We start from the raw sequence: 25,915 nt of genomic DNA, 5'->3' as shown, positions 1-25,915 counted from the left end.
AAAATTCTAGTCCAAATCTTTCCCACCTTAGAGATGGAAACCTCGTGCCAATGGAAGTGTTCCAGAATGTTCCAGAGGGCATGATTTCACCAAGGATATGCAGCGAGCTGGTGGCAGAGCCCAGACTAAAGCCCAGGTTTCCTGGCTCCAGGCTGGGTCCTAGTGCTAGGGAGCTCAGTGCTCAGTGCTCCAGCCAATGCTCCTGGGCTGTGTGTAGGGGTGAGTCAGCCCTTGAAACGCTGCTTGTCATTTATAAATGCAGATCAGGGTAGCTGAGCTGCCTCCCTGAGGAGAGCTCACTAAGTTGCATTTGACAACATTTAGAAGGAAGCACTCCTCTGAAGCTGGTTAAGATGAGGGAGGGGTGCCTCTGGCTCCCCAGAGGGGTCCACTCCTGTTTCTGCCTCAGCCTCTCTGCAGCTCCCCTTCTCGCCAACCAGCAGATGCCGAGGGCCTGGGTGCCAGGAGCCAAACACCTGCCACGCGGAGACCTCCTTCCCCTCCCTGCAGACTCCCAGCCTTTCCAAAATGGTGGCTACATCCATGGCTTTCCTTGCCCAACAGGCCCTCATGCATGCTTAACCAAGGGGAGAGACCAAGTCTTCCATGGGAGACAGCCGGCTTCCCCGCCTGGGGAGGGATCCTGCAGGCAGCTCCTGGGCTTCACTCTAGCCTCTGGGGAGCAGGTGTGCAAGACCAGCAGAGACCTCCTACAGCCCGCCCCCCCAGCCTTGACCTGGAAGAATGGGAGGGTGGGCACCCTGCAGTAAAAGGGAAGGGGGCTCAGCTCTTGATGAGGGGGAGTGGGCTGAATGCTTGTGTCCTCCCTACATTTCTGTCCCCCAGCGTGACTGTTTGTAGAGAAGGCTTGCAGGAGGTAGTTAGGTTAAACAAGGATGGAGCACTGCTTTTCAAATAAATAAATATAATTTTAAAAGATTTATTTATTTATTTGAAAGTCAGAGTTACACAGAGAGAGAAGGAGAGGCAGAGAGAGAGAGAGAGAGAGAGAGAGAGAAGTCTTCCATCTGTCGGCTCACTCCCCGACTGGCTGCAATGACTGGAGCTGCGCTGATCTGAAGCCAGGAGCCAGGAGCTTCCTCCGGGTCTACCACGCGGGTGCAGGGGTCCAAGCATTGGGCCATCCTCCACCGCCTTCCCAGGCCACAGCAGAGAGCTGGATTGGAAGTGGCGCAGCCAGGACTCGAACAGGTGCCCACATGGGATGCTGGCACCGCAGGTGGCGGCCCCACCCGCTACGCCACAGCACTGGCCCCTCAAACAAATAACTATTTAAAAAATAATAAAGAGGAAAGGATCAGAGAAAGAAAGGGGGAAGGGAGTGAGAGGGAAAGACTGTCTAGTGCAAAGTGCCCCAGAAATGACAACTCGTGTTTGTTGAGCACCTACTATGTGCCAGGTGCTGGGTAGGTACCTTCCGTGTATTGACTGGTTGGCTAATTCTCACCAGAATGTGCTGGGTGCTGTTGTCCCTGAGGCACAGAGACGGTGTAACGCTCCCAAAGTCGCGCAGACAGTGGAAGTGCTGAGCGAATGCAGGATTTCACACAGCGCGCTGAACGCTGCCTTCCTCCCGGAGGCTAACAGGACTGTCGCAGTGCTGACCTGAGGATCAGAGGGACCTGAAGAGTGCGAGCCCTTCCCCGAGCCGCGATGCTGTAAGTAACAGAGCGAGCGCTGTGCGCTGGGACTGCTCCAGGCGTAGTAACTTCTCATCTTCATGACAGCTCTAGGAGTTCTGCACTGGTTTTGTTGTTTTTTTGTTTTTTTTTTTTGTTTTGTTTTGTTTTTTTTTAAGTTTATTTGACAGGTAGAGTTATAGACAGAGAGAGAGAGAGGAGAGAGAGACAGAAAGGTCTTCCTTCCGTTGGTTCACCCCCCAAATGGCCGCCATGGCTGGCGCTGTGCCGATCCAAGGCCAGGAGCCAGGTGCTTCTTCCTGGTCTCCCATGCAGGTGCAGGGGCCCAAGCACTTGGGCCATCCTCCACTGCCTTCCTGGGCCACAGCAGAGAGCTGGACTGGAAGAAGAGCAACCGGGACTAGAACCCAGTGCCCATATGGGATGCCAGTGCCGCAGGTGGAGGATTAACCAAGTGAGCCACGGCGCTGGCCCCCTGCACTGTTCTTATCCCCATTTTACAGATGAAGAAACTGAGACAATAGCAGCAGCAGCAGAAAGCCAAGTGCAACTCAGGCCTTTGTCCCGCAGAAAGGTAGACTTGAGAGGGCACCTCCTGCTTCCTGCTCCAGGCAGGCTGCCCACTGCTGGGGATCAGGGCCAGCGTCTGACCCAGTGATGAGCTCAGAGATGCCAGCAGGTCAGGACGGAGGAGCAGGTGGAGTCGGAAGCTAGGACAGAGCTAGCAAGTGGCTTCCCTAGAGTCCCCCGGAACAAACCCCTAAATCCCGTTCGCTGGAAGCCGAGACCTCTGTTCACTGGGCAAAGATCTCTGGTGGTGTCCGTAGGGTGCCTGACCAGCGGGCTCCGAGCTGGCGGCCCTCGCCCAGCTCCCTCCCTCGGCCGTCCAGGGTTTTTGCAGGTTCACCTCCTGTCCCGCTCAGAAAGGCCCACGTCCTGGACACCAGCGCTGGGCTGGGGCAAGGGGGAGGAGTGGGGACAGAAGCCGGGTGCGGGGCCCCAGAAGAGGGGTGCGCGGGTAACTGGCGTCGCGGCCAGGGCTCCGCGGGCGGCGGGCTGTGTCCCCTGCTTTGGAGGGGCGCTCGGTCCCGCGGAAGGAGGCAGGCGTGTCGGGGCGCCCTCGCTCGGCGGGCGCAGGTGTGCCGGGTTCCATGGCGACGGCGCCTCGCCAGCCCCCTCCTTCCCGCTGGCCGGGGAGGTGCGGGGCGACTAGCAGGCGGCAGAGTCCGGCGGGCAGCGGAGCGGCGTGGAGCCCGCAACCCCGGCTCCGAGGGCAGCGAGACCAGCCCGGGGCAGGGGCCTGAGAGCGCACGCCTCCTGCTCGCCTCCACCCGTCCGGGACCTGAGCTGCAGAGCGCAGGGGCAGGGGCGCCCCGGGGCGCTGCTCTGCCCCCGCCCACCCCTTGCGGGGTCGCGGCTCCCTGGTCGTAGACTGGCCCGGAACGCATGGGAGCTGGCAGCATGGAGGGTGAGTGGCCCCGGGGCTGCGGGGGACACTGAGTCAGGTGCAGAGCGAAAAGGGACAGGGGCAGTCGGCGGCACTGTGGCCCTCGGTGGGTGACGGGGACACTGGGAGAGGAAGAAAGACCCGGGGGGATTCTGTGTTCACGGTGTGTGTGTGTGTGTGTGTGTGTGTGAGAGAGAGAGAGAGAGAGAGAGAGAGAGAGGGAGAGACCTGGGGGTATCTATGTCCATGGTGTCTCTCTCCCTCCCCAAGTGTGTGTGTGTGTGTGTGTGTGTGTGAGAGAGAGAGAGAGAGAGAGAGAGAGAGAGAGAGAGAGAGAGAGACCTGGAGCTGACTCTATGTTGAGAGAGTGGGACAGAGACACACAGAGGGAGAGACCTGGGGGTATCTATGTCCATGGTGTCTCTCCCCCTCCCCAAGTGTGTGTGTGTGTGTGTGAGAGAGAGAGAGAGAGACAGAGACAGAGACAGAGAGAGAGACACCTGGGGGAGGGTCTCCACTTCCCCCTCCACATGCACCCCCATGCTTGAGCGTCCTTTCTCTGGCGAGGAGAGGGCTGCTAGCTCCAGAGGAGTGCTCCCTGACTGTGGCTGCCTGAAGGAGTGGGGGTGCGGGGTGGTATTCCAGAGATCTTCCTACCCAGGGGGAACAGCTATGACCTCACCACCCCCCCAGGGATAGTGGCCAGGCACACAGCTGTTGTTCCAGCCTTGCACGGTGGGGGTCCAGACCCCTTTCCAGACAGTGCAGGCAGGGGGAACTCTATGTGGGCTAAGAAACCAGAGGCTGGGGGGCTGGTCCTGTGGCTTGCGGGGTGTCACTGAGATGGTGGCCACACCTCTCGGTGCCATTGCTTACTTGTCTGTAAAATGGAGCCGCTTACCTCCGGCTGGCTTCCCGGAGCAGCTGAGGGGCTAAAATGAGACAAGATGTGTTGCACAAATTCACGCCAGTCAGGGGAGGCTGCCACGAGAGGTGATGAAGCCTCGGAATGCCAATAAGTAATTACAGACACTTCTGTCAAGCAAAAAGGAGTTCTATAGAAAATCCGGGGAGTCTGCACTTGTAGCTGCCGCTGCGCCCAGGCTTGAAAAGCAGACACACAAAAGATGCGAGCAGGACCGCGCAGCCCTGATGGATCTGGGAGCCTGGGAGGATCTGGAGGAAGAGGGCCCAGGGCTCTGCAGCGCCGGTGAACAGAGGCAGGGAAAATCAGCCCAGACAGCCGCCGGCTTCCAGAGTCTCAGGAAAGAGAACAAGAAAGCATCTACTCAGCGGCTGGGGCAGAGTGGGCAGGGGGGCACTGGCAATTTTGTGTCAAATGGTGGCATAAAGAACACAGGAAGGGAACTGGAGAGGCGAGGTAGGTGAGTGATGGGAGGAAGCACTGAGCCACCTACAAAGACCTCCCCCTGAAAGCCCAGACGCAGAATATCCTCCAGCTGGGGTATGGGGTACGTTTGCAGATGTAATCAGTGCCTTGGAGGAAATTACACGGAATGAAGGAAGTGCCGGAGAGCTGAAGACAGGCAAAAGCCCGACTTTCAAAAAGAAATGAAAGATTTTTTTTAAAAAAAAAAAAAGCTCTAAACTGCTAAGATTAATGTTGACCTCTGTGAAAATTCCAGGAGAAATTATGGAATGAATAGCAAGCCCTTGGGAGGCATTGAGGCTTCTTTCAGAGGCAGCCGCCCCGTGCACGGTGGCAGAGCAGCCTCATCACTGCACACAGTCAGGGGCCATCTCGGTGTCTGGATCAAATCAATTAGATAAGTGAAACATGAAACACACCTATGAACAGTGTGCCGCGCACCACACACTGAAAGCTGGGCTTCTGGGGTTTCATTGACGTGGAAATATGCTTGCTGCCTCAGTGAGTAATAAAAACAAAGCAGACTTTAGGGCTCCGTGGCTCAATAGGCTAATCCTCTGCCTGCAGCGCTGGTGCCGGCACCCCGGGGTTCTAGTCCCGGTCGCTCCTCTTCCAGTCCAGCTCTCTGCTATGGCCCGGGAGTGCAGTGGAGGATGGCCCAAGTGCTTGGGCCCTGTACCCGCATGGGAGGTCAGGAGAAGCACCTGGCTCCTGGCTTCGGATTGGCACAGCGCGCCGGCCGCAATGCACCAGCCGTAGCGGCCACTTGGGGGATGAACCAACGGAAAAAGGAAGACCTTTCTCTCTGTCTCTCTCTCTCACTGTCCACTCTGCCTGTCTAAAAAAAATAAAAATTAAAAAAAAAAAAACACCAGACTTTAGAACACATGTGTGGAATGGCCCTCTGTGTTCAGAACTACGCAGGTTTATTATTCACACACACACACATGCAAACATAGGGTCACCAACACCTCCTTTCAGATTTTCATGTTTTTTTTTTTTTTTTTGAAAGGTAGAGTTAGAGTGAGACACACACACACACACACAGAGCGCTTTCATTCATTGGTTCACTCTCCCAAATGGTCACAATGGCAGGGGTTGGGCCAGACTGAGACCGGGAGCCAGGAGCTTATTCTGGGTTTCCCACGTGGGGCAGGGGCCCAAGGACTTGGGCCTCCTCTGCTGCTTTCCCAGGTGAATTAGCAGGGAGCTGGACTGGAAGTGAAGCAGCCAGGACTCGAACCCATGCCCGCATGGGATGCCAGTGTCACAAGCAGTGGCTTAGCCCACTATGCTGCAGAGCCGGCCCCCAGATTTTCCCGCTTCTGAAAGCAACTCTACAATCAGCACTTGGGTGTGGACAGTTTATTTGGAAGGAGGGGAGTGGGATGGGAAAGGGAGGAAAGGCAAGAGAGGGGGCGCTAGTGCACACCCCGTGGGCAGCTGGGCGTTCCCTGCTGCTGGGAGAGCGAAGTCACACGCCCCACGCCCCTCCCAGGTGGCGGAGGCTTGCTCCCCTCCTGCCGTCTGGATCATTCGTGCCGGCAGCTTCAGAGCAGGTCAGGCAGAGAGGTCCCTTGGGTGCAGCCCTGGGGTGCACTGGGAGCCCAAGGCACTGTGGCCCCCACCTCCACCTCACCGATGCCTCCAGGCTGCAGACTGTGGCTTGCTGGGAGCCCACAGGCAGCTTAGCTCTGTACCCCGCTTAGGCTGGGACACTTCAGCGATGCTGACTCTCTTTTCTATAGCACTCGTAACTGCTTTTATAATAAGCACATCCTTTTGTTTTCCTTTGTAAAAGCAAAATGAAAAAACATTTTCAAAAAGAAAGAAAATAATGGCATCCTCATTAGGAGGCGACATGGGTGTTCCCGAAGAACAAATCGGGCTCAGGCAACCAAATGTCCTCCTTCAGACTGTTTCTGAGAGGCAGGAAAATGAGTCACAACAGTTCAGCAGGATGCCACACCGATCGCTCAAGAAAACCTCATGAACCGACGGATCACGGAGCAGGCAGGCTGGAGGCCGGACGACGGGGGTTTTATTAGCAGCTGGATGGCAGCGCAGGGGTCTCTAAGAAGGAAAACGAGTGGCCTGCTTATCAGCTCTGTGGGTAGGAGCCACAGCGCTGCAAGGCAGCGGCCTCGTGATGTTAGTTTGTTTTATTCAACAGCCTGGAGAGCTGGACTGAGACGGAGAGGATGAGGCGTGAACAGAAGTGAGATGTCAGGCCTGGATTTGTGTCCCACCAACCAGTGGCACCCAGTTTAAATGGAGGAGGTGCTTCTGTGTTTTCTAACTTCTTTTTATTTATTTATTTATTTGACAGATAGAGTTAGACAGTGAGAGAGAGAGAGAGACAGAGACAGAGACAGAGAGACAGAGAGAAAGGTCTTCCTTCCATTGGTTCACCCCCCAATTAGCCACTACGTCTGGAGCTATGCTGATCCGAAGCCAGGAGCCAGATGCTTCCTCCTGGTCTCCCATGCAGGTACAGGAGGCCAAGCACCTGGGCCATCCTCCACTACCTTCCCGGGCCACAGCAGAGAGCTGGACTGGAAGAGGAGCAACCGGGACTAGAACCTGGCGCCCATATGGGATGCCAGTGCCGCAGGTGGAGGATTAACCAAGTGAGCCATGGCGCTGGCCCCTAACATTTTAATATTTATGTGAAAGGCAGAGTGACAGAGGAAGAGAGAGATCTTCCATCTTCAAGTACCCGCAACAGCTGGGGCTGGGCCAGGCTGAAGCCAGGAGCTACAAACTTGGCTGGCAGAAACCCAAGCACTTGGACCATCTTCTGCTGCCTTCCCATTGCATTAGCAGGGAGCTGGGTCAGAAGCAGAGCAACCAGGATTTGAACCAGAGCTCCAGTATGGGATGTGGGGTCCCAAGCCTGCCCCCTGCTGTATCCGTGAGGAAAGATACAAGTCCAAGTGGGCTGACCATGACATAGACCTGGAGCCCCTCTTGCTGCAGCTTCTGGGATACTGGGGTGGGAAGAAGGCAGGGAGGGGATGTTTCTGGGACAGGAGCCCACTGTTCTGAGCAGCTCCAGGGAGCAGAGCCAGGACCGGCAGGGGCAAGTTGCGGTCAGACAAGCCAGCCCAAGGTCAGGAGAGCTGGCTGGACCTGCCCCTTTCCTGTTTCGCATCGTCCAGCCTGAGCAAAGTCTGATGACTGACTGGGGAGCAGACAGGGAGTTCTCCTAGGGGTTAGAGACCCAGAAACCTTCTAACACCACCGCAATCTGCTGAGTCCCTGCTAGGGAGAGAGGGAGAGGGACAGGGATAGGGAAAGGGATAGGGACAGGGACAGGGATAGGGATGGGGGGGGGGAGAGAAGTAAACCAGGTGGTTTCCCTCCGGTATGGGACGCAGGTGGTCCAGGTGAGTGTTTTGCATGCCTCTTGGAGATGCTGCTGCATTTCCAAGATTCACTGTGTCCTGCCCTTTGCCACAAAGTGCTCTACCACCTGGAGCTTCCCTTCCAGGCTGGGAAGCAGGCAGGGAGATGGCCTCACTCCCATTTAACAGATGAAGAAACGGAGGCTCAGGGGGTGCAGCTCGCCCTGGCTGGGTCTGTAGGAGGTCTGCGGACACTGTGGGGTTGCAGCCTCCAGGGAGGCGGTGTGCAGCTCAGTCCTGAAGATTTGCGCTCCTCCTGCCTGTCTTGCTGGGAATGGGGGACAGGTGCGGCTTCGGCTGAGACCAGGTGGGCGCAGGTCTGCTCTCGCTGGGGCCGTGAGCTGCCTTGTGATGGGCTGCTCTGCTGCCCGCAGTGGGCTCGGGGGACACTTGCAGTATGCACAGTGCTCCAGTCACTGCTTGTGGCCCATGCTATTGGGAAGACCTCAGACTCTTACAGCAGGGACAGGACTGTGTAAACAGCTGTATAACCCTGGTTTACAAATGAGGAGGCCAAAGCACCGTGGATGGAACTAACTACACAGTTCATTTCTACCAGGGCTGCCCAAATACAACTGTAAGAGAATTAGATTAAGTCTCCTGCTCAAAAGCCTGCGGCCGCTCTCATCAATAACTAAAACTGCATCATTAGAGCTTAGCGTTTTCTGATTTCAGTTCTGACTCCTTTTGAAATGCAAACACCCCAAAAGAGACACAGCACTTTTAAGTTATTATGAGTCATTTCATCATCTGAGTAAACAAGGTGATCAGAGTCTTCCCTAAACGAAGATCCTGCCAAGGACAGGGAGAGAGGACTTAAGTCACTTGGGGCAGGGATGCTGAGACTCCGGTGGTGACACCTGCTTGAGAGGTACTGGGTGGAGGAAGGAGGGATCCCCTAGGGGATAGGAGTCCTCTTCCATTACTTCTCAGTGGATCCCAGAGTAGACCTGGTTCTGCCTTCGGCTACGGTGTGCCTGCTTCTCCAGGCCGGGGAATAGCGCATGCAGCATTTGCCATATCAGCTTCATTAGCGGGGAGCCTCAAGAAGTAAGATCGGTGTTGTTCTTGGAGTCTCAGTTGTTGCTAAGAGACATTGCAGGTCTTTCCAGGTAAGCTGGTGATACCCAGGGAGGATGAGAGAACGGTTGGAGGTGGCAGAGCCAGGACAGAGGCTCAGACTCAGACCAGGTCTCCTGGCTTACTGGGTGGACCCTAAAACCTGGAGACAAACAAAGCCTGGGACCCCATCACTGCACACGCTGTGTTTGGAAGCAAGGCTGTTTGAACTTTGATTTTTCCTGGGAAATGGAAATTATTCTCCTTTCCTTATCGGAGATAGTTTGGAGCTATATAAATTATATTGCAACAGTAATGAAAACAAACTATGTCAGAACGTATGTGATGCAGCCAAAGCTGTGCTTGAAAGAAAACTCATTGCCTTCAGAATCTATAGTCGTTACCAACACCCATCAATCATTTACATGTTTTAGGCCCTATGCCAAGTAGTGGGTAGCATTCTGAGCCGGATTAGGCATAGTGTCTGCTCCTAAGGAGTTTCTTGCTTAGAGGAAGGGAAAAAACGCTGTATACCTAGCTGAAGCGGGAAGCAAAATGTGACCAGTGCTGCAGGCAGACTGAGCAGCAGGCCCCAAGGAAGCAAACAGCCATAGAACCAGGAAAGAGAGCTCCAGGGCCTGTGTTTAGCCTGCCCGGGAGCAGGAGAGGAGAATCCCCTGCCCCTTTCTTTTCTCCTCCCCTCCCCAACAAGTGTCTCCTACCCTTACTTTCCAAGGCTTGGAATTGCTCTCAGTAGGTCGAGAGTAAGAGAATAGGTGTTCGCAAGAGGCAGAGCAAGGCGGTTTTCACTGAGAGGTGAGTGACTTGCATTGGGACCTCTCCTGAATACAGGCTTTGGTGGGTAAGTCAGGAAGCCAGAGAGCTCCTGGAGCAGTGACACGCGGGGACCAGACCTCAGTGTAGTGGGGAAAGCACAAAAAAGGTTTGTCTGGGGCTCCTGTCGGCTGCCTCAGAAACCCAGCCCCCAAAGTCTTTGGCCTTTGCCAACCCAAATAATTTTTTTTCTTCATTTAAAAAAATGTGTCTACCTAGACTTGGAGAAAGAATGCTCCCATCTGCTGGCTTGCTCCCCAAATACCCACAATGGCTGCGGCTGGCCTGGGCCAAGACCAAAGCCAGGAGCTGGGAACACAGTTCAGATTTCCCATGTGGGTGGCAGGGATCAAGTACCAGAGCCATCAGAGCAGGTTGAAATAGCTAGTTGCAGGATGCTGTAGCAGGAAGCTGGAGTCAGGCGCTAGCGATAAGGATTGAGCCCAGGCTCTCTGATGTAAGATGCAGGTGTTTTAACTCCTAGGCCTTGCCTGCCGCCCAAATGTTTCCTGAAAAGCCCTCCTGCTTTCACTCAGCAGGAAGGGACTGGACTTACGGAGTCCATGTTGCTGCGGTGGGCACCTGGGATGGAGGGGCTCGGCTCAGCCTGCAGGAGGAGCAGTTGGGGGCCCCAGGAAGGCTCCTTTCTCCTGGCTTCTCCTGCACGTTCAGCTTTCACTCCCCCGAGTGGCACTGACACAGGCCTTGTGCAGGCTGGCTTCCTTGGGAACAAACCCAGATGAACCGGAATCCCACCGTGGCACCTTGATATCCCACAGCTGCTTGGCAGATGGCTGCCGCAGTCAAGAAGCGGCCCTTAGGTTTGCGTGGCCCCTTATAACATACTCTGCCAGCTCGCAGAGCCTGCTAACGAACCCCTGCGGAGCAGAAGGGGCCGGAAACCCAAGTCGTCCATGTTTGCGAGCTAAAGAAGACACCTGATGATCTCCCAGTTCGCATAGGAGTACCAAGGGGCAGCATGGGGGGGGGGGGGATTAGGGTCTCCCATCATCAGTCCCTGAGCCACCCCAAACTCAACATACCTTGCAGGGTGGGCAGGTGGCAGAGCAGTTAAGACACTGCTTGGGATGCCCGCCTTGCATACTGGAGTGCCTGGGTTCAAGTCCTCGCTCCACTCCTGGTTCAGTCCTCCTGCCAATGTGCACTCTGGGAGGAAAAAAAAAAAAAAAGAAAAGAAAAGAAAGGGTAATGGCGCCAAAGCCCTGATGCCCGCCGCTGTCCTGCCCATTGGGTGCTCTTTTGGCAGAGGGTCCAGTGCTGTCCACGGCCGTACATGCCTTCCGGACGGGGACCCCTTCTTGGTCTCTCAAGAACAATGCTAGGAACGCATCTGTGAAGTGAGTTGAAATGCGTCGGTCTCAGTCTGAGCCTCACTAAATGTGACTCTGAGTGCCCGAGCGTGGGGACTGAAGCTGACACACAGAGCTAGGGTGAGTGGCATCCGTATGTGAAAAGCCAGGTGGTTTTGATGTGAGTTGGGGCTGAGTATTTTATCACATGTGTCAGTTTCCTTCTGATCAGGAAGTCCAGATGCAAGATAGAAGACAGAAAATAAAACTCACTGGAGGAAACACCATCCCCTGGGGATACACTGTAAATGTTTTAAAATTCAGCTAGAGTTCACGACAACATATACACTCTCTGTACTGATGGATTTCTAATGCATGTGTGTGCTCTTTTGTAACCATTACCATCCATGGCCAGTATCTCCCCCCACTGACCTGAGAGGCAACCCTCGTCAGGGCACTGGACGAGGGGCCTGTCCTGGGAAGGCTGAGCTGGTCTGTGTCTCCACCCCCACCCCCTCTCAGGCTGCGCAGTCCACTCTGGCCCTCCCTGGGTACTTTCATCTCTGCCAGTCTAATGGACAAAAAGGTTATCTCTGCGTTCTTTATTTTTTTTTTTACTTTTAAATATTTTATTTATTTAATTGAGAGAGTTACAGACAGAGAGAGGGAGAGAGACAAAGATCTTCCATTTGCTGGTTCATTCCCCAAATGGCTGCAGTGGCCGGAGCTGGGCTGATCTGAAGCCAGGAGCCAGGAGCCAGGAGCTTCTTCTGGGTCTCCCATGTGGGTGCAGGGGTCCAAGCACTTGGACCATCTTCTACTGCTTTCCCAGGCCAAAGCAGAGGAACAGCCTGGACACACCTGGTGCCCCTATGGGATGCCAGTGCCACAGGGGGAGGCTTAGCACAATGCCAGCTCTGGGTTCTTTTAAAATGGCATTTTTTTTTAAAGATTTATTTATTTATTTGAAAGTCAGAGTTACACAGAGAATTAGAAGTAGACACAGAGAGGAAGGGTCTTCCATCTGCTGGCTCACTCCCCAGATGGCCGCAGCTGTCGGAGCTGAGCTGATCCGAAGCCAGGAACCAGGAGCTTCTTCCAGGTCTCCCACGCGGTTGCAGGGGCTCAAGAACTTGGGCCATTTTCCCCTGCTTTCCTAGGCCATAGCAGAGATCTGGATCAGAAGTGGAGCAGCCAGGACTTGAACCAACGCTCAGTTGGGATGCCGGCTCTGCAGGCAGCCGCTCCACCAGAGCGCCGGCCCCTAGAATGGCATTTCTTAAATTAGAAATGAGCTTGGTGTCTTGTGCGGTTATCAGCCGTTTGTCCTGCTTTGTACGGTGTGCTCCTGGCAGCCCTGGCTTGGTGTCCTTCAGCGGGGCCAGCCCTTTGTGATCTAGGCCTGAGGTCACCCAGCTGAGCTATGAAGGAATGTTTGGGCGAGCGACTCTCCAGTGCGGCTGCGTTCCCACGTGTTACCAGAACAAACCAGTAGGTGGCGATGGCGATGAAGTTATAGGCAGAAGAGCTGTGGGTGGAGGAAAGGACAGCCCCTTGGGGCGCTGTTCTCTCTTTGGGCTTGCAGACAGGCCTAAACTATATTCTCGGTGCTGGGGCTGTTGTGGCACGAGCTCCGTGCTGTTCTCACGGATCCACAACCCGCCTGTCTCCACTGGGCCAAAGCCAAGAGGTGACGTGACCCACCCCAGGTCACAGACAGGAAAGGGCTGGGTTTCTGCTTTCAAGATAAGAGCACTGGCCCCCACGGAGGTACAGAGGCAGGAAGGACGCTGGGCCTCCTAGTGTGTCCACTGCCAGGGCCCTGGCCCAAGTTTTCTGTGGTTCATCAGAGTCATCTGGCAGGTGCTTTAGCATTTAAAACAGGGTCAGGGACTGGCGCTGTTGTGTAGCGGGTTAAAGCCCCAGCCTGCAGTGCCGGCATCCCATATGGGCGCGAGTTGTGTCCAGGCTGTTCCTCTGCTGTGGCCTGGGAAAGCAGTAGAAGATGGTCCAAGTCCTTGGGCCCCTGCACCTGCATGGGAGACCTGGAAGAAGCTCCTGGCTCCTGGCTTTGGATCAGTTCAGTTCTGGCCATTGCAGTCATTTGGGGAGTGAGCCAGAGGATAAAAGACCCCCCCCCTGCCTCTACCTCTCTCTGTAACACAGTCTTTCAAATAAATAAAATAAATCTTAAAAAAATAAAAAACAACAGGGATGGGCATTTGGTGCAGTAGTTAAGATACCACTTGGGATGCCTACATCCCCTGTCAGGGTGCCTGGTTCAAGTCTCGGCTCCTCTGCTTCCGATTCAGCTTCCTGCCAGTGTGCACCCTGGGAGGCAGGGGACCACTCCCTGCCCACCCTGTGGGAGACTTGGGTGGTGTTCCTGGCTTCTGGCTTCACCCTGATCCAGTGTTGTGAGCATCTGGGGAGTGAAGCAGCAGATGGAAGATCTCTCCATTTCAAGTAAAATGAAAAAAAAAATTCTTTTTTTAAAGATTTGTCTTATTTATTTGAAAGGCAGAGTTATAGAGAGAGAGGGAAAGACAGAGGGAGAGATTGCCCCATCTGCTACTTCACTCCCCAGATGGCTGCAGTGGCTAAAGCTGGGCCAGACTGCAGCTAGGAGCCAGGAGCTCCATCCGGGTCTCCCACATGGGTGCAGGGGCCCAAGAACTTGGGTCATTTTCTGCTGCTTTTCCAGGTGCATTAGCAGAGAGCTGGGTCAGAGTGGAGCAGCCAGGATGAACCGGCACCTATATGGGATGCCAGTGTCATAGGCAGAAGCTTTACCCGCTGTGCCACAGCACTGGCTCCACAGTCTTTTTTTTTTTTTTTTTTTTTCTTTTTCTTTAAATAGATGTAATAGCTGTGTCTGGGCCGCAAGGTTTCTGGTTACCTAGGTCAGGGATGAGACCCAGGAATTTCTGTTTCCCACAGGTGCAGGCAAAGTGGATGCCACAGCCGGGGCCCTTACTTTGAAAACCACTGTTCTCTGCAGCCCCAGCTCTCAGCGGCCCCGGCTCTGGTCTCTGTGGATCATCAGAGTGCCCCCCGCGACAGGCATCACTGTGCCCTGACACCTCTGCGGAGCTCCGTCAGTATGGGAAGGGCTTAACTGGGTGCAGTGGATGAAAATTTCCCAGCCTGTACCCCGTAAAGCAGATCCCAGGAAGGACAAGTCCAGGGCCGTAATGAGGTCTGGCTGCCGATGTGGAGCCCAGATGGGGCGCCTCCACCCCACCCCGCCCCTAAGCCGAGCAATGACAGGGAGTGGAAAGAAGTTTTTCCTCCTTGAGGCAGGGTGGATGAGCAGGGCTGGAAGCTGGGCTAAGCCTGCATCTGCGTTTCCAGGCTTGCCTGAGGTGCCAGAGGCGGGCAGGGTCCCTCCCAGGCCCTCCCCAGGGGCAAGGCTTCGGAACCCAAATGTGAAGGCCAGGGGGAGGCCAGGTGGGGAAGCAGACACTGAAGTCCAGCAGGCACAGCGCTGGCATTTTCCTGTACTCATCCACACCCACGGAGAGCCGCCGTGTGATTCAGAGTTGATTCTGACACTCAGCAGGGTGAGCCGCAAGCTTTGTCTCCCAGCAGGCTGCGGGATGAGCAGCGCCTTTCATGGGGACTCTTTCTTGGGGGTGGGGGGCTTGCAGAAGGCCTGGCGGCACAGCCCTACCTACTTCAGACAAGCCCCTGTCAGCTGGAGTGGGGACCCAGCTTCCCGTCCTGTCTGCTTCCTTCCAGTGGTAATTCATTTCATGACCACGGGTTGTCAATTGAACCAGTTACTATGGGCGGGCAGTGCCAGGACGCCAGGGACATGGCTGACAGGACACGGGAGAGGCCTGCTGTCCAGGAGTGGGCTTTCAGGCATGGGGGAAAAGACAACGAACCTGAAAACAGAGAACATACTGACAGATTGAAGAACGCAAACAAGATACCATGACGAATCACAGGGTGTGTCTGAGTAGTCAGGTTCCGGGTCTCTAGGAAGACAGGATCTGAGTTGAGGACTAAAGGAGAGGAAGAGCAAAGGCCCTGGGGTTGGAAAATGCAAGACTGTGAAGGAGCCAAGAGGATGTCAAAGTGGCCGGAGCGTGGCAGGCAAAGGCAAGAGCGCCCTGGGCTGGGCGGGGGCGGGGGCGGGGAGGGGGAGTCAGCAGAGACCACAGTAAGAGTGTTAGCTGTTTATGAATGCACGGGACGGTGTAGGCAGTGATCATTAGTGACTGCTGAAAACATGAGATGGAAAGCTGATGGAGAGCTTGACAGTGCATCAAACTCACACATCAAAGAGCCCGCCAGACATAATCTGCTCCGACTGATCTAGCTGCCAGTCACAGGAAACCCAGGGGACACGCGGAGTGTGTGAAATGGACATGAGGAGGGAGCAATCTGCAGGATTCTTGCTGCAGGCAACTCTGCGGACAAGTGACAAACAAATTGCAGAGGCGAGAAGAGGCTGGAGACGGGGCAGGGGAACAACCGTGGGGAAGGCAGTGGTTTTGCAATAACAGGCCTTTGTGAATCGCACTCTTGTGGCCACACCTGCTGCTCTTCTGTCGAGAGGCGGAAACACTCTCTCCACTGGTTTGAATTTGGGCTACCCTTGGTGACTTGCTTTGAGCAACAGAATACCGCAGAAGCCATGTGCTAATCCCACAGCCTAGGTCCTAGGAAGCCCATGAGACCACCCTACTCTGAAGAAGCCCAGTCCAGCCCCCACACAGAGTACTGAGACACTCAGCCAACAGCTGGAACTAACCACCAGCCACGCGCAGAGGTCACCTTGAACCCTCCAGCCCCAGTCGAGCCATTAGACGGCTGCAGGTGTGTGATCCCAAGAGAGAGGAGCAGAAGGACCACCCAGGCTGCCAAGCTGCAGTGCCACGTTGCTAAGTTTTGGGGTGTTTTGTCATATAATACTGGGTAATAGCAGGGGAACCTTGTTGGTTCTTCAATCAAAACAAATCTACTACTTAAAAAATTATGAAACAATGAGAGCATTTTGCATGCTGGACATTTGATAATATTATGATGCAACTTTTAAATTTTGTTAGGTTACATAATAACCTGATCCTAATTTGTTATTTTTGGAGTTTAAGAGTCCCTATGTTTTGGAAACACAGATGAAAGTATTTATGGATGGAAGGAAGTGACATCTGGTATTTGCTTCAGAATAACCCAGAAAGAGGTGGGAGCAGGCATGAGAGCTGATTGATCTTGAGTTGGTCCTTGCTGAAGTAGATGATCCACACACGGGACTTCTTCATGCCATTCTCCTTGTAATGGTTCATTGAACCTCATGCTCTCATTCAGGTCCACTACAATCGTCCCTCTCGCACACATTTGGCGTCTTCTCTACTAAAGAAATTTGAGGACAGTTGGAAACCACTGAGAGGGCCAAGCAGCTCCTGTCGCCATGCACTGGAAATTTCCAGCCTCTCCCCCTCCAGCAGCAGCTTTCCTGCCCCACTGCACCCACTGCTCCCTGTGGCTTGCACGGCGCCAGCTCATTGGCCTGCTCCTCCCCGGGGTCTCCAGTGGGCCGCCAGGCTGAGCTCTGATTGTGACAGAGAAGGGCTCCCCAGAGATGCTTCATCCCCACAACAGGCCGCAGTCCGTCCCAGGGGAAGGCAGGGGGAGAGTGTGAGGCAGCATCGTGAGTTGCCGCAACTAATGACTTCCCCGAAGAGCTGTGGTTGGACGCTGGGCTGTGCCGGAAGCACGGCTGGGGGAATCCATACGAAGCCCGGTCCCGCGTGAGGGACCCTCAGAGCTGGAACTCCAGCCAGGCAATCTGATAGGGGATGCGGATGTCCCAAGTGGTAGCTTGGACTCCACTGTGCTAAACTGCCTCTCCTCAAATTTTATTATAGAGGCATAGAGACAGAGACAGACAGGGTGTTCCCACTGCCCGCCATCTGCTGACCACGCTCACCTGTGATGAGGTTGTCCACGGGGGTGGTTCCCACTCCGTGGGACCCTGATCAGGTCCTGGAGCCGTTCTGATCCCCAGTTCAGATGGGGCTAAGTCTTAACCGGCTTACATCATGGGGTGACTCAGAGGGCTCAACACAATGACAGATAGGAAGGGCTTTGTTAAATGCCAAGCAGGTGGAGCACCGACCTCAGGGTAGGAGGGGGCCCTGGCTATGGACGTCCTTCTGGTGGGTTGAATGTGCAAGGGTAAGGGAAGCAGAGGTCAGCCCTGGGCACAGAGTAAGTCCAGAGGAAGGGATCCTGGGTGGGGAGGGGGTTAGTGGAGAATAAGCAGCATTGGCTAAGGATGGGCTGGGAGTGTGGCCCAACAGCTGCACTGCCTATCGGGGCCCCTCTGTCCGATATCGGAGTATCTGGGTTCACGTCTCCAACTTCTATTAATATGTACCCAGGAAGACAGCAGCGATGGCTCCAGTACTTGGGTCCTTGCCGTGCATGTGGGAGGCTTGGACTGAATTCCCAGCTTCTGGCATCAACCTGGCCCAGCCCCAGATGTGGGCATTTGAACAGTGTCTCAGCAGATGAGAGTCCTCTCTATCTCTGGTTCAAAAGACAAATACATATTTTTTTAAGTTGTATGTGTTTGAAAGGTAGAGTTACAGAGAGGGAGAGAGAGACAAAGAGACAGAGACAGAGATAGAGATAGTAGGGAGAGAGAGAGAGAGAGAGAGAATTTTCCATCCACTGGTTCACTCCCCAAAACGACTGCAACAGTGTCAAAGCCGAAATCCCAAAGCTCCATCTTGGGTCTCCCTCGTGGGTAGCTGGGGCCCAAGCACTTGGATCATCTCCTGCTGATTTTCCAGGCACATTAGCAGTGAGCTGGATCGGAAGTGGAGCAGTCAGGACTCAAACTGGCACTCTGATATTGGATGCTGGCATTGCAGGTGGTGCCTTAACCTGCCATGCCACAACACTGGCCCCCATAAATAAATTTATAAAAGTCAACCCGCATGAGGAATGAGTCATGGGCAAGATGGGGTGTGAGGTGGGGGTCTGCGTAGTTGGGGCTGACAGTCTTGGATCGGTGGATCTGGCTGCAATGAGCTGGGCACATGACCGGGCACTGGGATGTGCTCGGGTTTGGCACACAGAAGGATCTCGGGAGTGGGGAGAAGTCAGTCGTCTCTGCTCTGCCTGGGGTCCTGACCATGTGCTGCTTTGGCCTTAGGGAAGCCCTCCCAGCCTCCCAATGGCAGCTGGGTCACAAGTCCGAATGGGAGTACCACAGAGGCCGGCCTGCCTGCAAACCTCACCTTCTCCTCTTACTACCAGCACTCCTCGCCAGTGGCAGCCATGTTCATCGTGGCCTACGTGCTCATCTTCCTCCTGTGCATGGTGGGCAATGCCCTGGTCTGCTTCACCGTGCTCAGGAACCGGCACATGCGCACCGTCACCAACATGTTCATCCTCAACCTGGCTGTCAGCGACCTGCTGGTGGGCATCTTCTGCATGCCCACCACCCTCGTGGACAACCTCATTACAGGTGAGCATGGGCAGTGGGACACCCTGCCTGTCCCTGTCTGGGGGCCAGTTTAGCGCAGTGGACTCCAAGCTACCACGCAGGACATCTGCATGCCCTATCAGACTGTCTGGTTGGAGTTCCAGCTCTTCCATTTCAGTCCTGCTTTCTGCTAATGCATTCTGGGAGGCAGCAGATGGTGGCTAAGGTCCTTGGGTCCCTGACACCCACATGGGAGACTTGGATGGAGTTCCAGGCTCCTGGCTTTGGCCTGGCCCAGCTCAGCTGTTGCAGATATTTGGGGAGTAAACCAGCAGATGGAAGATCTCCTTCTTTCCGTCTGCCTTTCAAATAAAAAGTAAATAAATAAATAGAAAGTTGACAAGAATGGGTCTTGGCCCCGGTGGTGTCAGGTGCTGCCCTTGTGAGCTCATTTCTGCTGCACTTGTCTCCTGCTGGGCTTCCCACCCTTCTGCCCGCTCTCTGTGTCTCCCTGCACTGGCCGCACACGTGTTAATTCACAGAGGTCCGACAGTGTGTTTTAACGTCTGGGAGGGCTGGTGCCCCCCCTTATACTTTCTCCGTGTCAGGCTCTTCCTGGTGATTCTTGGGCCTATGTTGTTACTTTAAATGGATGTTTTGTGTTGGAGACCTCATTTTACTTCTTCTTTCTTTCGCTGAGACTTCCATCCGTGGGGACATCTCATCTGCATGTCTACCAGCTGCCTGGTGTTGCATGGTGTGTGTGTGTCCACGGCGTTTACTCGCTAATCTTCCAGAGAAGCACTCCAGGGGGGCCTCTACCCGGTGGCAGAGCCAGCTTATGCCAGTCCACAAGAGCCAATTGTGCGCTTTTCTCTCCCACTGTCTGTGTACCGTGATAATCATGCTGGTAGTTGGAGCTGTGTCACATAGGAGATTTACAGCAGAGAAACTGGCAAGTGCTGCCATGCGGGCTTGTTTGGTTTTGTGAGCCTCCCACTCCCCATCACTACAAATACCATTGCAGTGAGTCCCCTAATGGGCTGGGCCGCAGCGGAAATGTCCCTGGGAGGAAGGCTTGCACACACGGCACACAGATTTCCAAAATGGAACCAGGCAGCTGTCTGTAGCAGTGTGGGCATTCCATGGCTCCCCCACCCCCACCCAAGCACCCAGACCTGACTTTCTGCACTCACATGTAGTGACTTAGGGGGACAGAGACATCAGTGAATCCCTCCCACCCTCAGTTTTCACATCTGCGAAAGGGGGGTGATAATGACAGGGTTGTGGCAAGGACTGAACGGGACAGCGCCCAGTACCTGGTGAGTGTTCAGGCAGAAGTCAGTGTGGGAGAAGGCTGGTGGCAAAAGGAGGAGCCTGGTCTCAGCAGAGGATGCCCAACCCACGCGCAGCTGACGAGGTGGGGAGGCCCTGCCTAGCGGGGTGGAGACACCAGGCAGTCACCCAAACGTAGCCTCAGGAGCCCACACCTGCAGGCAGGTGGGGCCTACATCTTCCGACAGAGCACAAGCGCGGGGATCAGGGCACTGACACCAGACTGGAGCGGCTTATACCTGCTTAGTCCTGCAGTCACCATCGATTTGTCCTACTGGCTCTCCACTTGGGCCGCCACGCAAATCCCCTGGGGAGGTTTAAGAATAGTGATGTCTGGGTCCACCCACAGCGATCCTGATGGTAGCTGGCATGGTGTGGGCCCGGGCGATGGTGCACTTCCAGGCTCTCCAGGAGATTCCGGGTGGAGGACCGCGGGCCCGGAACCTGCAGCAGGGCTGTGGGAACAGGAAGCAGGGTGGGCTGCATGGTCCGTAGCTCACCGAGAGAACACCTTGGTCAATATAAAGGATATCTTTTGCGCAGTGTGGGTTGGTATGGGCTGGGCAGCTGCCCCTTCCTGGAAGTATGCAAGCAAAGGCCCCATGGCTGCCTAGTGGGACTTGGAGGGAAGATGGGAACTCCCTAGGGGACCTGGACTGCATGGCCTGCTGTCTCTGGCTCTTGGTGGGTGTGGCTCACTTCTTGGGGGGCCTCTGTCATTGCAGGGTGGCCCTTCGACAATGCCACGTGCAAGATGAGCGGCTTGGTGCAGGGCATGTCCGTGTCAGCTTCCGTTTTCACGCTCGTGGCCATCGCTGTGGAAAGGTAAGCATCTTCCTGGCCAGAGAGTCCCTGGGCGGACCAAGCCCGGCATGATGCTGGGCTGGCCGGAAGGCTGGGGCTGCGGCCTCTAGAGCCGAGGGCCACCTGAGGATGTCACTGCCTCTTTCTGGAGGGCCTGGAGGCAACTCCTGAGAAGCATTAGGGGGATTCCTGGGCCCTGCGAGGGGCTTGCGGGCAGACTGTAGTTCCTGAGCCTCGGGAGCCAGGGCCAGGGGGGCCAGCCTGGGCCTCGGGGTGGCTGGGGAGGAAGGGTCTCACCCTGCTCCTTCGCACTGTCCGGCACTGGTCCCGGGCAGTCCAGGCCTTCGTCACCGGCCATATCCACCTCATCTCCAACCTCAGAGTCCATGAGATTCTCTGCTCAGGGTGGGTCTATTCATGTGGCCTGAGGGATGGAATGGGGCCAGGGAACCACGAGGCTTTGGACAAGCCCTGGGCCCAGAGTCTTCTGTCTTGAACTGCCCCTCCCCCTGCCACACCTGCAGGAGTCGTGGGTGCTGCCTCCGGGTGCCTCCCCCAGGGCTCAGGACGCAGGAAAGTAAATTGGGGGTGGGGTTTGCTCCCATCACTGCCCGGCTTTGTGATGCTGGTGAGTCACGTACCTACCCTGAGCCTCTGCAGTCACAGCTACACCGAGGCTGTGCCCTCTGGGGTGCCTGGGAGGCTTCCAAGAGCTTCCGCTTGGGCAGCTGAAGCCCAGTTCCCGGCACAGAGCCCAGATGTCGGCTGTCAGTATTTTTTGTTTCTTCCAAACAACCCTACCCTCCTCCCTGCCCTCTCCCATGCACAGGCCCTTCTCAGCCCCACTCCTCTCTCCACCTCTGCCCCCACAACCCGTACTTGTATAACTCACTGAAGTGGGCGGCCTCAGTGATGGGGCTGGGGTCCTCACTCCACCAGGCTGGCAACAGCTGGGTGCCTGGGGGCGTCCATCTCCTCCGGCAGCCTTTGTCTGGCTGTGGCTGCTGGATGACTCCAGAGTGTGCAGAGTGTGTGACCTCTCCCAGGGTGTCTGCTGTCATCTTCAAGTCCCGTCTCCTCCAGGAGGCCTTCCTGGACCACCCCAGGATTCTCCTGCACTAGGAGACATAACATGCTTTAAGAATTCTTTGTTCCTTAGAGATTTCTCCCATGTGTGATGCTGTGAAGCCAGCAGGTCAAAGCCAGACAGGTGGAGATAGCAAGGCCCGAGTCAGGCCATGGAGAAGTAAAAGGTGCCATCCAGCTGGGCAAGGCTGGGGGGGACACCGTTTACCCACACGTAAGAGGTGTTTAGTTGGAGCCGGCTCTGGTTCTGTGTTCCGCCCCTAAAGAGCCATGTGCCCTTGTATCCCTCCATCAAACAGGTGAGCCGGCCTGAACCGTCCTCAGGATTCGATTTCCTGGAAACCTTGCAGGGCATGGAGTGGAGGCCCCTCTTTCTTCCCACCAGGAGGCACTCACAGTGCCTCACGAGGCGCAGTGAGCACCCCCCCCCACAGGTCACATGGGCCTCACTCAATAGATGAGCAAACAGTCATTTGCCTTTCTGGTGGTCTGCTCATGCATTTATCTCAGCCCGCTGCTGGACCACGGCGATGCGAAGGCACTGCACCTGCTTTCAGAGAGCCTTTCCTTGAGCCACACTGTAGGCGCGTGCAGCCGGCTCCTCCATCTGTAGCAGCAGTTCCTGATCCCGGCTCTGCACTTGCTTCTCTCCAGGAGCTCCTAGAAAACTCAGTGCTGAAACCTCCTCCCAGACTCGTTCGATTGGAATCTTTGGCCAGGAGAGACAGACAGAGGCATTTATATTTTTTAAAAAGGCTTTAGGAGATCCCATCGCATGGCGAGAGTTGACAGCTCCTGGGTTCCGTGGCAGTGGTCCTCGCCGCTCGCCAGCTGTGTGACCTTGACCTTAACACCTCTGGGGCCCAGTTTCTGCCTCTGCAGACTGAGCGTGTAATAATAATTGCCATGGAGATGTCCTGATGAGGACTTAAAAGGTGCAGACTTGTCCTACTAGGGCAAGGGGACTGGCCAGGATGACACAGGGAGGTTGGCCAAGACCACATGGGGCAGCTTGTCCCCAAGCCTCCATGCCTGACCTCCCAGGGTTTCCTAGCGGGATCCGTAAACAGCTGACATTTGTGTTCACTGAGGCCCCTGGGCGCGCAGGCAGCCTGCTCTGCTAATGGGGCATCCCGCAAAGCGCACAGGCGGGATTTATCCTTCCCATGCAGGCTGCGGGTTCCTGCTCCTTTGATCCTGTAAGTCCTGTTGTCGCCCTGAGTGGTGTGATGAGCAGATTTCCAGCCTGGGTGAGAAACTAACGCGCTTGCACACTCCCCGGATCTAACTTTCGGAGCCGGTCCTGGACTCAGCCTTAGGTGCGCTGGTGGATGTCCAGAGCCCACATCCCGCAGCCCCCAGCGAAGTGAGCTCTGCTCCTCTCCAGGCCCCAGGACCTGCCCAGACCTTGGCCTCTCTCCTTTTCACCCCCTTGCTGGCCACAGGTTCCGCTGCATCGTGCATCCTTTTCGCGAGAAGCTGACCCTGCGGAAGGCGCTGGTCACCATCGCGGTCATCTGGGCGCTGGCGCTGCTCATCATGTGCCCGTCGGCTGTGACCCTGACCGTGACGCGCGAGGAGCATCACTTCATGGTAGACGCCAGCAACCGCTCCTACCCGCTCTACTCGTGCTGGGAGGCCTGGCCCGAGAAGGGCATGCGCAAAGTCTACACCGCCGTGCTCTTCTCCCACATCTACCTGGCGCCGCTGGCGCTCATCGTGGTCATGTACGCGCGCATTGCCCGCAAGCTGTGCCAGGCGGCCGGCCCGGCACATCCGGGCCGGGAGGCGGTGGCCGAGGGCGGGCGCGCGGCGCGGCGCAGGGCGCGCGTGGTGCACATGCTGGTCATGGTGGCGCTCTTCTTCACGCTGTCTTGGCTGCCGCTCTGGGCGCTGCTGCTGCTTATCGACTACGGGCAGCTCAGCGAGCCGCAGCTGCACCTGGTCTCCGTCTACGCCTTCCCCTTCGCCCACTGGCTGGCCTTCTTCAACAGCAGCGCCAACCCCATCATCTACGGCTACTTCAACGAGAACTTCCGCCGCGGCTTCCAGGCCGCCTTCCGCGCCCGCCTCTGCCCGCCGCAGTGGGGCGGCCCTAAGGAGGCCTACTCGGAGCGGCCCGGCGGGCTCCTGCGCAGGCGGATCTTCGCGGAGGTGCAGCCCAGCGACTCCGGGCTGCCCTCTGAGTCCGGAGCCAGCAGCGGGGCCGCGAGGCCTGGCCGCCTGCCACTGCGCCATGGGCGGGTGGCCCACCAGGACCTGCCCGGGGAGGGGCCCTGCTGCTCCCACCTGCCCCTCACCATACCCGCCTGGGATACCTGAGGTGGCCGGGGAGGGTGGGCCCCGCCTGGAAGGGTGATCACTGCTAGCAGCCAGGTGGGGCATTAGGAGAGAGGATACCACGGGGCGTGGGCAGCTGCTTGGGGCTGCCTTTGAAGTCTCACCCTCAGAGGGAGGCGAGTCAGGGGCAGGGCAAGGAACCCGCGCTCCCTGAACCGTCCTCCCCCGGGAGCCTCCACAGCCTCTCAGCACTGTGGCTTCTCAGCTGGAAATCTCCTGCAGGCCTGTCTGCCTGCCACACCAATGCTTGCATGATTTCTGCCATCTCCAGCCGTCTCCAAGAGGGCCCGCCAAGGTGGAGCCCAGTGGTATGGATCAATGCTAACGAGGCCGCTCTAGACAGCCAAGCCAGCCTGTCCTGCCATCCGTGGGTCCTTGTCCTGTGTTCCCTTATGTTCTGTCAGTGAAGCCACTGTCCTTGACCCTGAGCCTGGGAGGACACGGTACACCCCTCTTGCTAGCTCTGATGTATCTTGTTTGTTTCAAGAAGTGTGCAGGGCCATTGTCTTCCAGGATACCACAATTGAGCAACCTCAGAACGAGCCCTCGGGGAGCTGCTTCAGGCACAGGGACTCTGGGTCTGAGCCTAGGGGAGGGAGAAGGGGTCTCTCTCCCACGGCTCCCACCCCAGCCCAGGCAGGGCCACATTACAGGTGTCCTATACCCAGTACCACTTCCCACCCCCTTGGATGCCCCGAGACTGTGAGGGAGAAGTTGGCCAGCTGCAGCTGTAGCTGGGGTGGCTCCTTGGGACTCCCAGAGGAGGAACTCTAACCAGCCCCCCAGCCTGGGTGACTCACACACCTTACAAAGCAGTGAGACCTCTTGCTGCTTTCCCCAGCTGTCTGGAAATGAGGCTCCTCTCCAGGAGACAGGACTGCCCTGAACCATCCTCAAACATCTGCCCCAAACATCTGCAGGGCTCTGGGGCTCTGATTGCTTCCTTAATCCACACATAATGACATAACCCTGTTTACTCTAAGTCCTGGGTGTCTTAGCAGAAGCAAATTCCTAAGCAGTTACACATGTGCAAACGTGGCCCTCGATGCCGTCTGATCTGCTTCACACAGATGATGACGGAGACACTGTGATTGCCATTTCACAAAGCCACAGGGTCACGGGGGACAGGATTTGGGTGAAAATTCCTCTTGTGATTGCTCTGCCCACAGCACACCCAGCCTTTCTAGGATGGTGGTGCAGGGCAAGGCAAGGAGGAGAGCTGGAAGGTTTTCTGCCCGAGGGTGAACCAGAACACTCACTGAACGTGAGTCTCGGAGCCTGAGTTCTTGGTCTGGGAAATTGGAGTCTGTTGTGTGTACTCTTGCAGTTCCTGGCTTACGCTGTTCTGTGTGTGATGGCTGTTCCCGTGTGCCAGGTGCCCTGCCCAGCTCTGCCGTGGCCCTGTGTCATGCTGGGAGTCTGGATGAGTCTCAGTGGAGTTTGCTGGTGCTGTATGGTGTCCTGTGCCACACAGGCGGCAACAGCCCCCAGCTGTTTGAATAATTCTGATTCCTCACCCTAAGAACAGGCCAGAGAAAGGACTCTCTCTCACCCCCACAGGTCTGGCCTGCGGCCGGATGAGGTCTGCTGGAGACATGGTCTGTTTTCTCCTGTCTGGCTGTGTGTCTCTCTTGTAGCCTGGCCTCCCCCCGCACAAAATCATAGCTCCTGGGGGAGAGGGAGGGATGCCAAGGCACTCAACCCCACCAACCTTCCCACTGGGACTCCCTTTTTCCCCTTAAGATACCATGTGTGACAGGTGTGACTGCCAAAAAAATCCTACCTAGATCACCATTCA

The 25,915-nt window shown here is 56.0% G+C and overlaps 1 protein-coding gene across 1 annotated transcript; it reads left to right on the top strand.

Moving 5' to 3' along the window:
• Positions 1-1,411: 1,411 nt before the first annotated feature.
• On the top strand, positions 1,412-24,099 carry NPFFR1 (neuropeptide FF receptor 1). Its single transcript, XM_062214294.1, has 5 exons — positions 1,412-1,427; positions 1,632-1,679; positions 18,280-18,594; positions 20,613-20,712; positions 23,223-24,099. The coding sequence occupies exons 1-5, from the start codon at positions 1,412-1,414 to the stop codon at positions 24,097-24,099; spliced, it is 1,356 nt and encodes a 451-aa protein (XP_062070278.1).
• The last annotated feature ends 1,816 nt before the right edge of the window (positions 24,100-25,915 follow it).

Source organism: Lepus europaeus, chromosome 17 (assembly GCF_033115175.1).
Source record: "Lepus europaeus isolate LE1 chromosome 17, mLepTim1.pri, whole genome shotgun sequence".
Taxonomy (NCBI): Eukaryota; Metazoa; Chordata; class Mammalia; order Lagomorpha; family Leporidae; genus Lepus; species Lepus europaeus.
Note: the sequence above shows the minus strand (reverse complement) of the source record. Positions and strands in the feature narration are given on the sequence as shown.

Coding starts and splice junctions, on each gene's coding strand:
- NPFFR1 (XM_062214294.1), top strand. Junction 18,595..20,612: donor CGTGGACAACCTCATTACAG/GTGAGCATGGGC, acceptor CTGTCATTGCAG/GGTGGCCCTTCGACAATGCC. Junction 20,713..23,222: donor GTGGCCATCGCTGTGGAAAG/GTAAGCATCTTC, acceptor TGCTGGCCACAG/GTTCCGCTGCATCGTGCATC.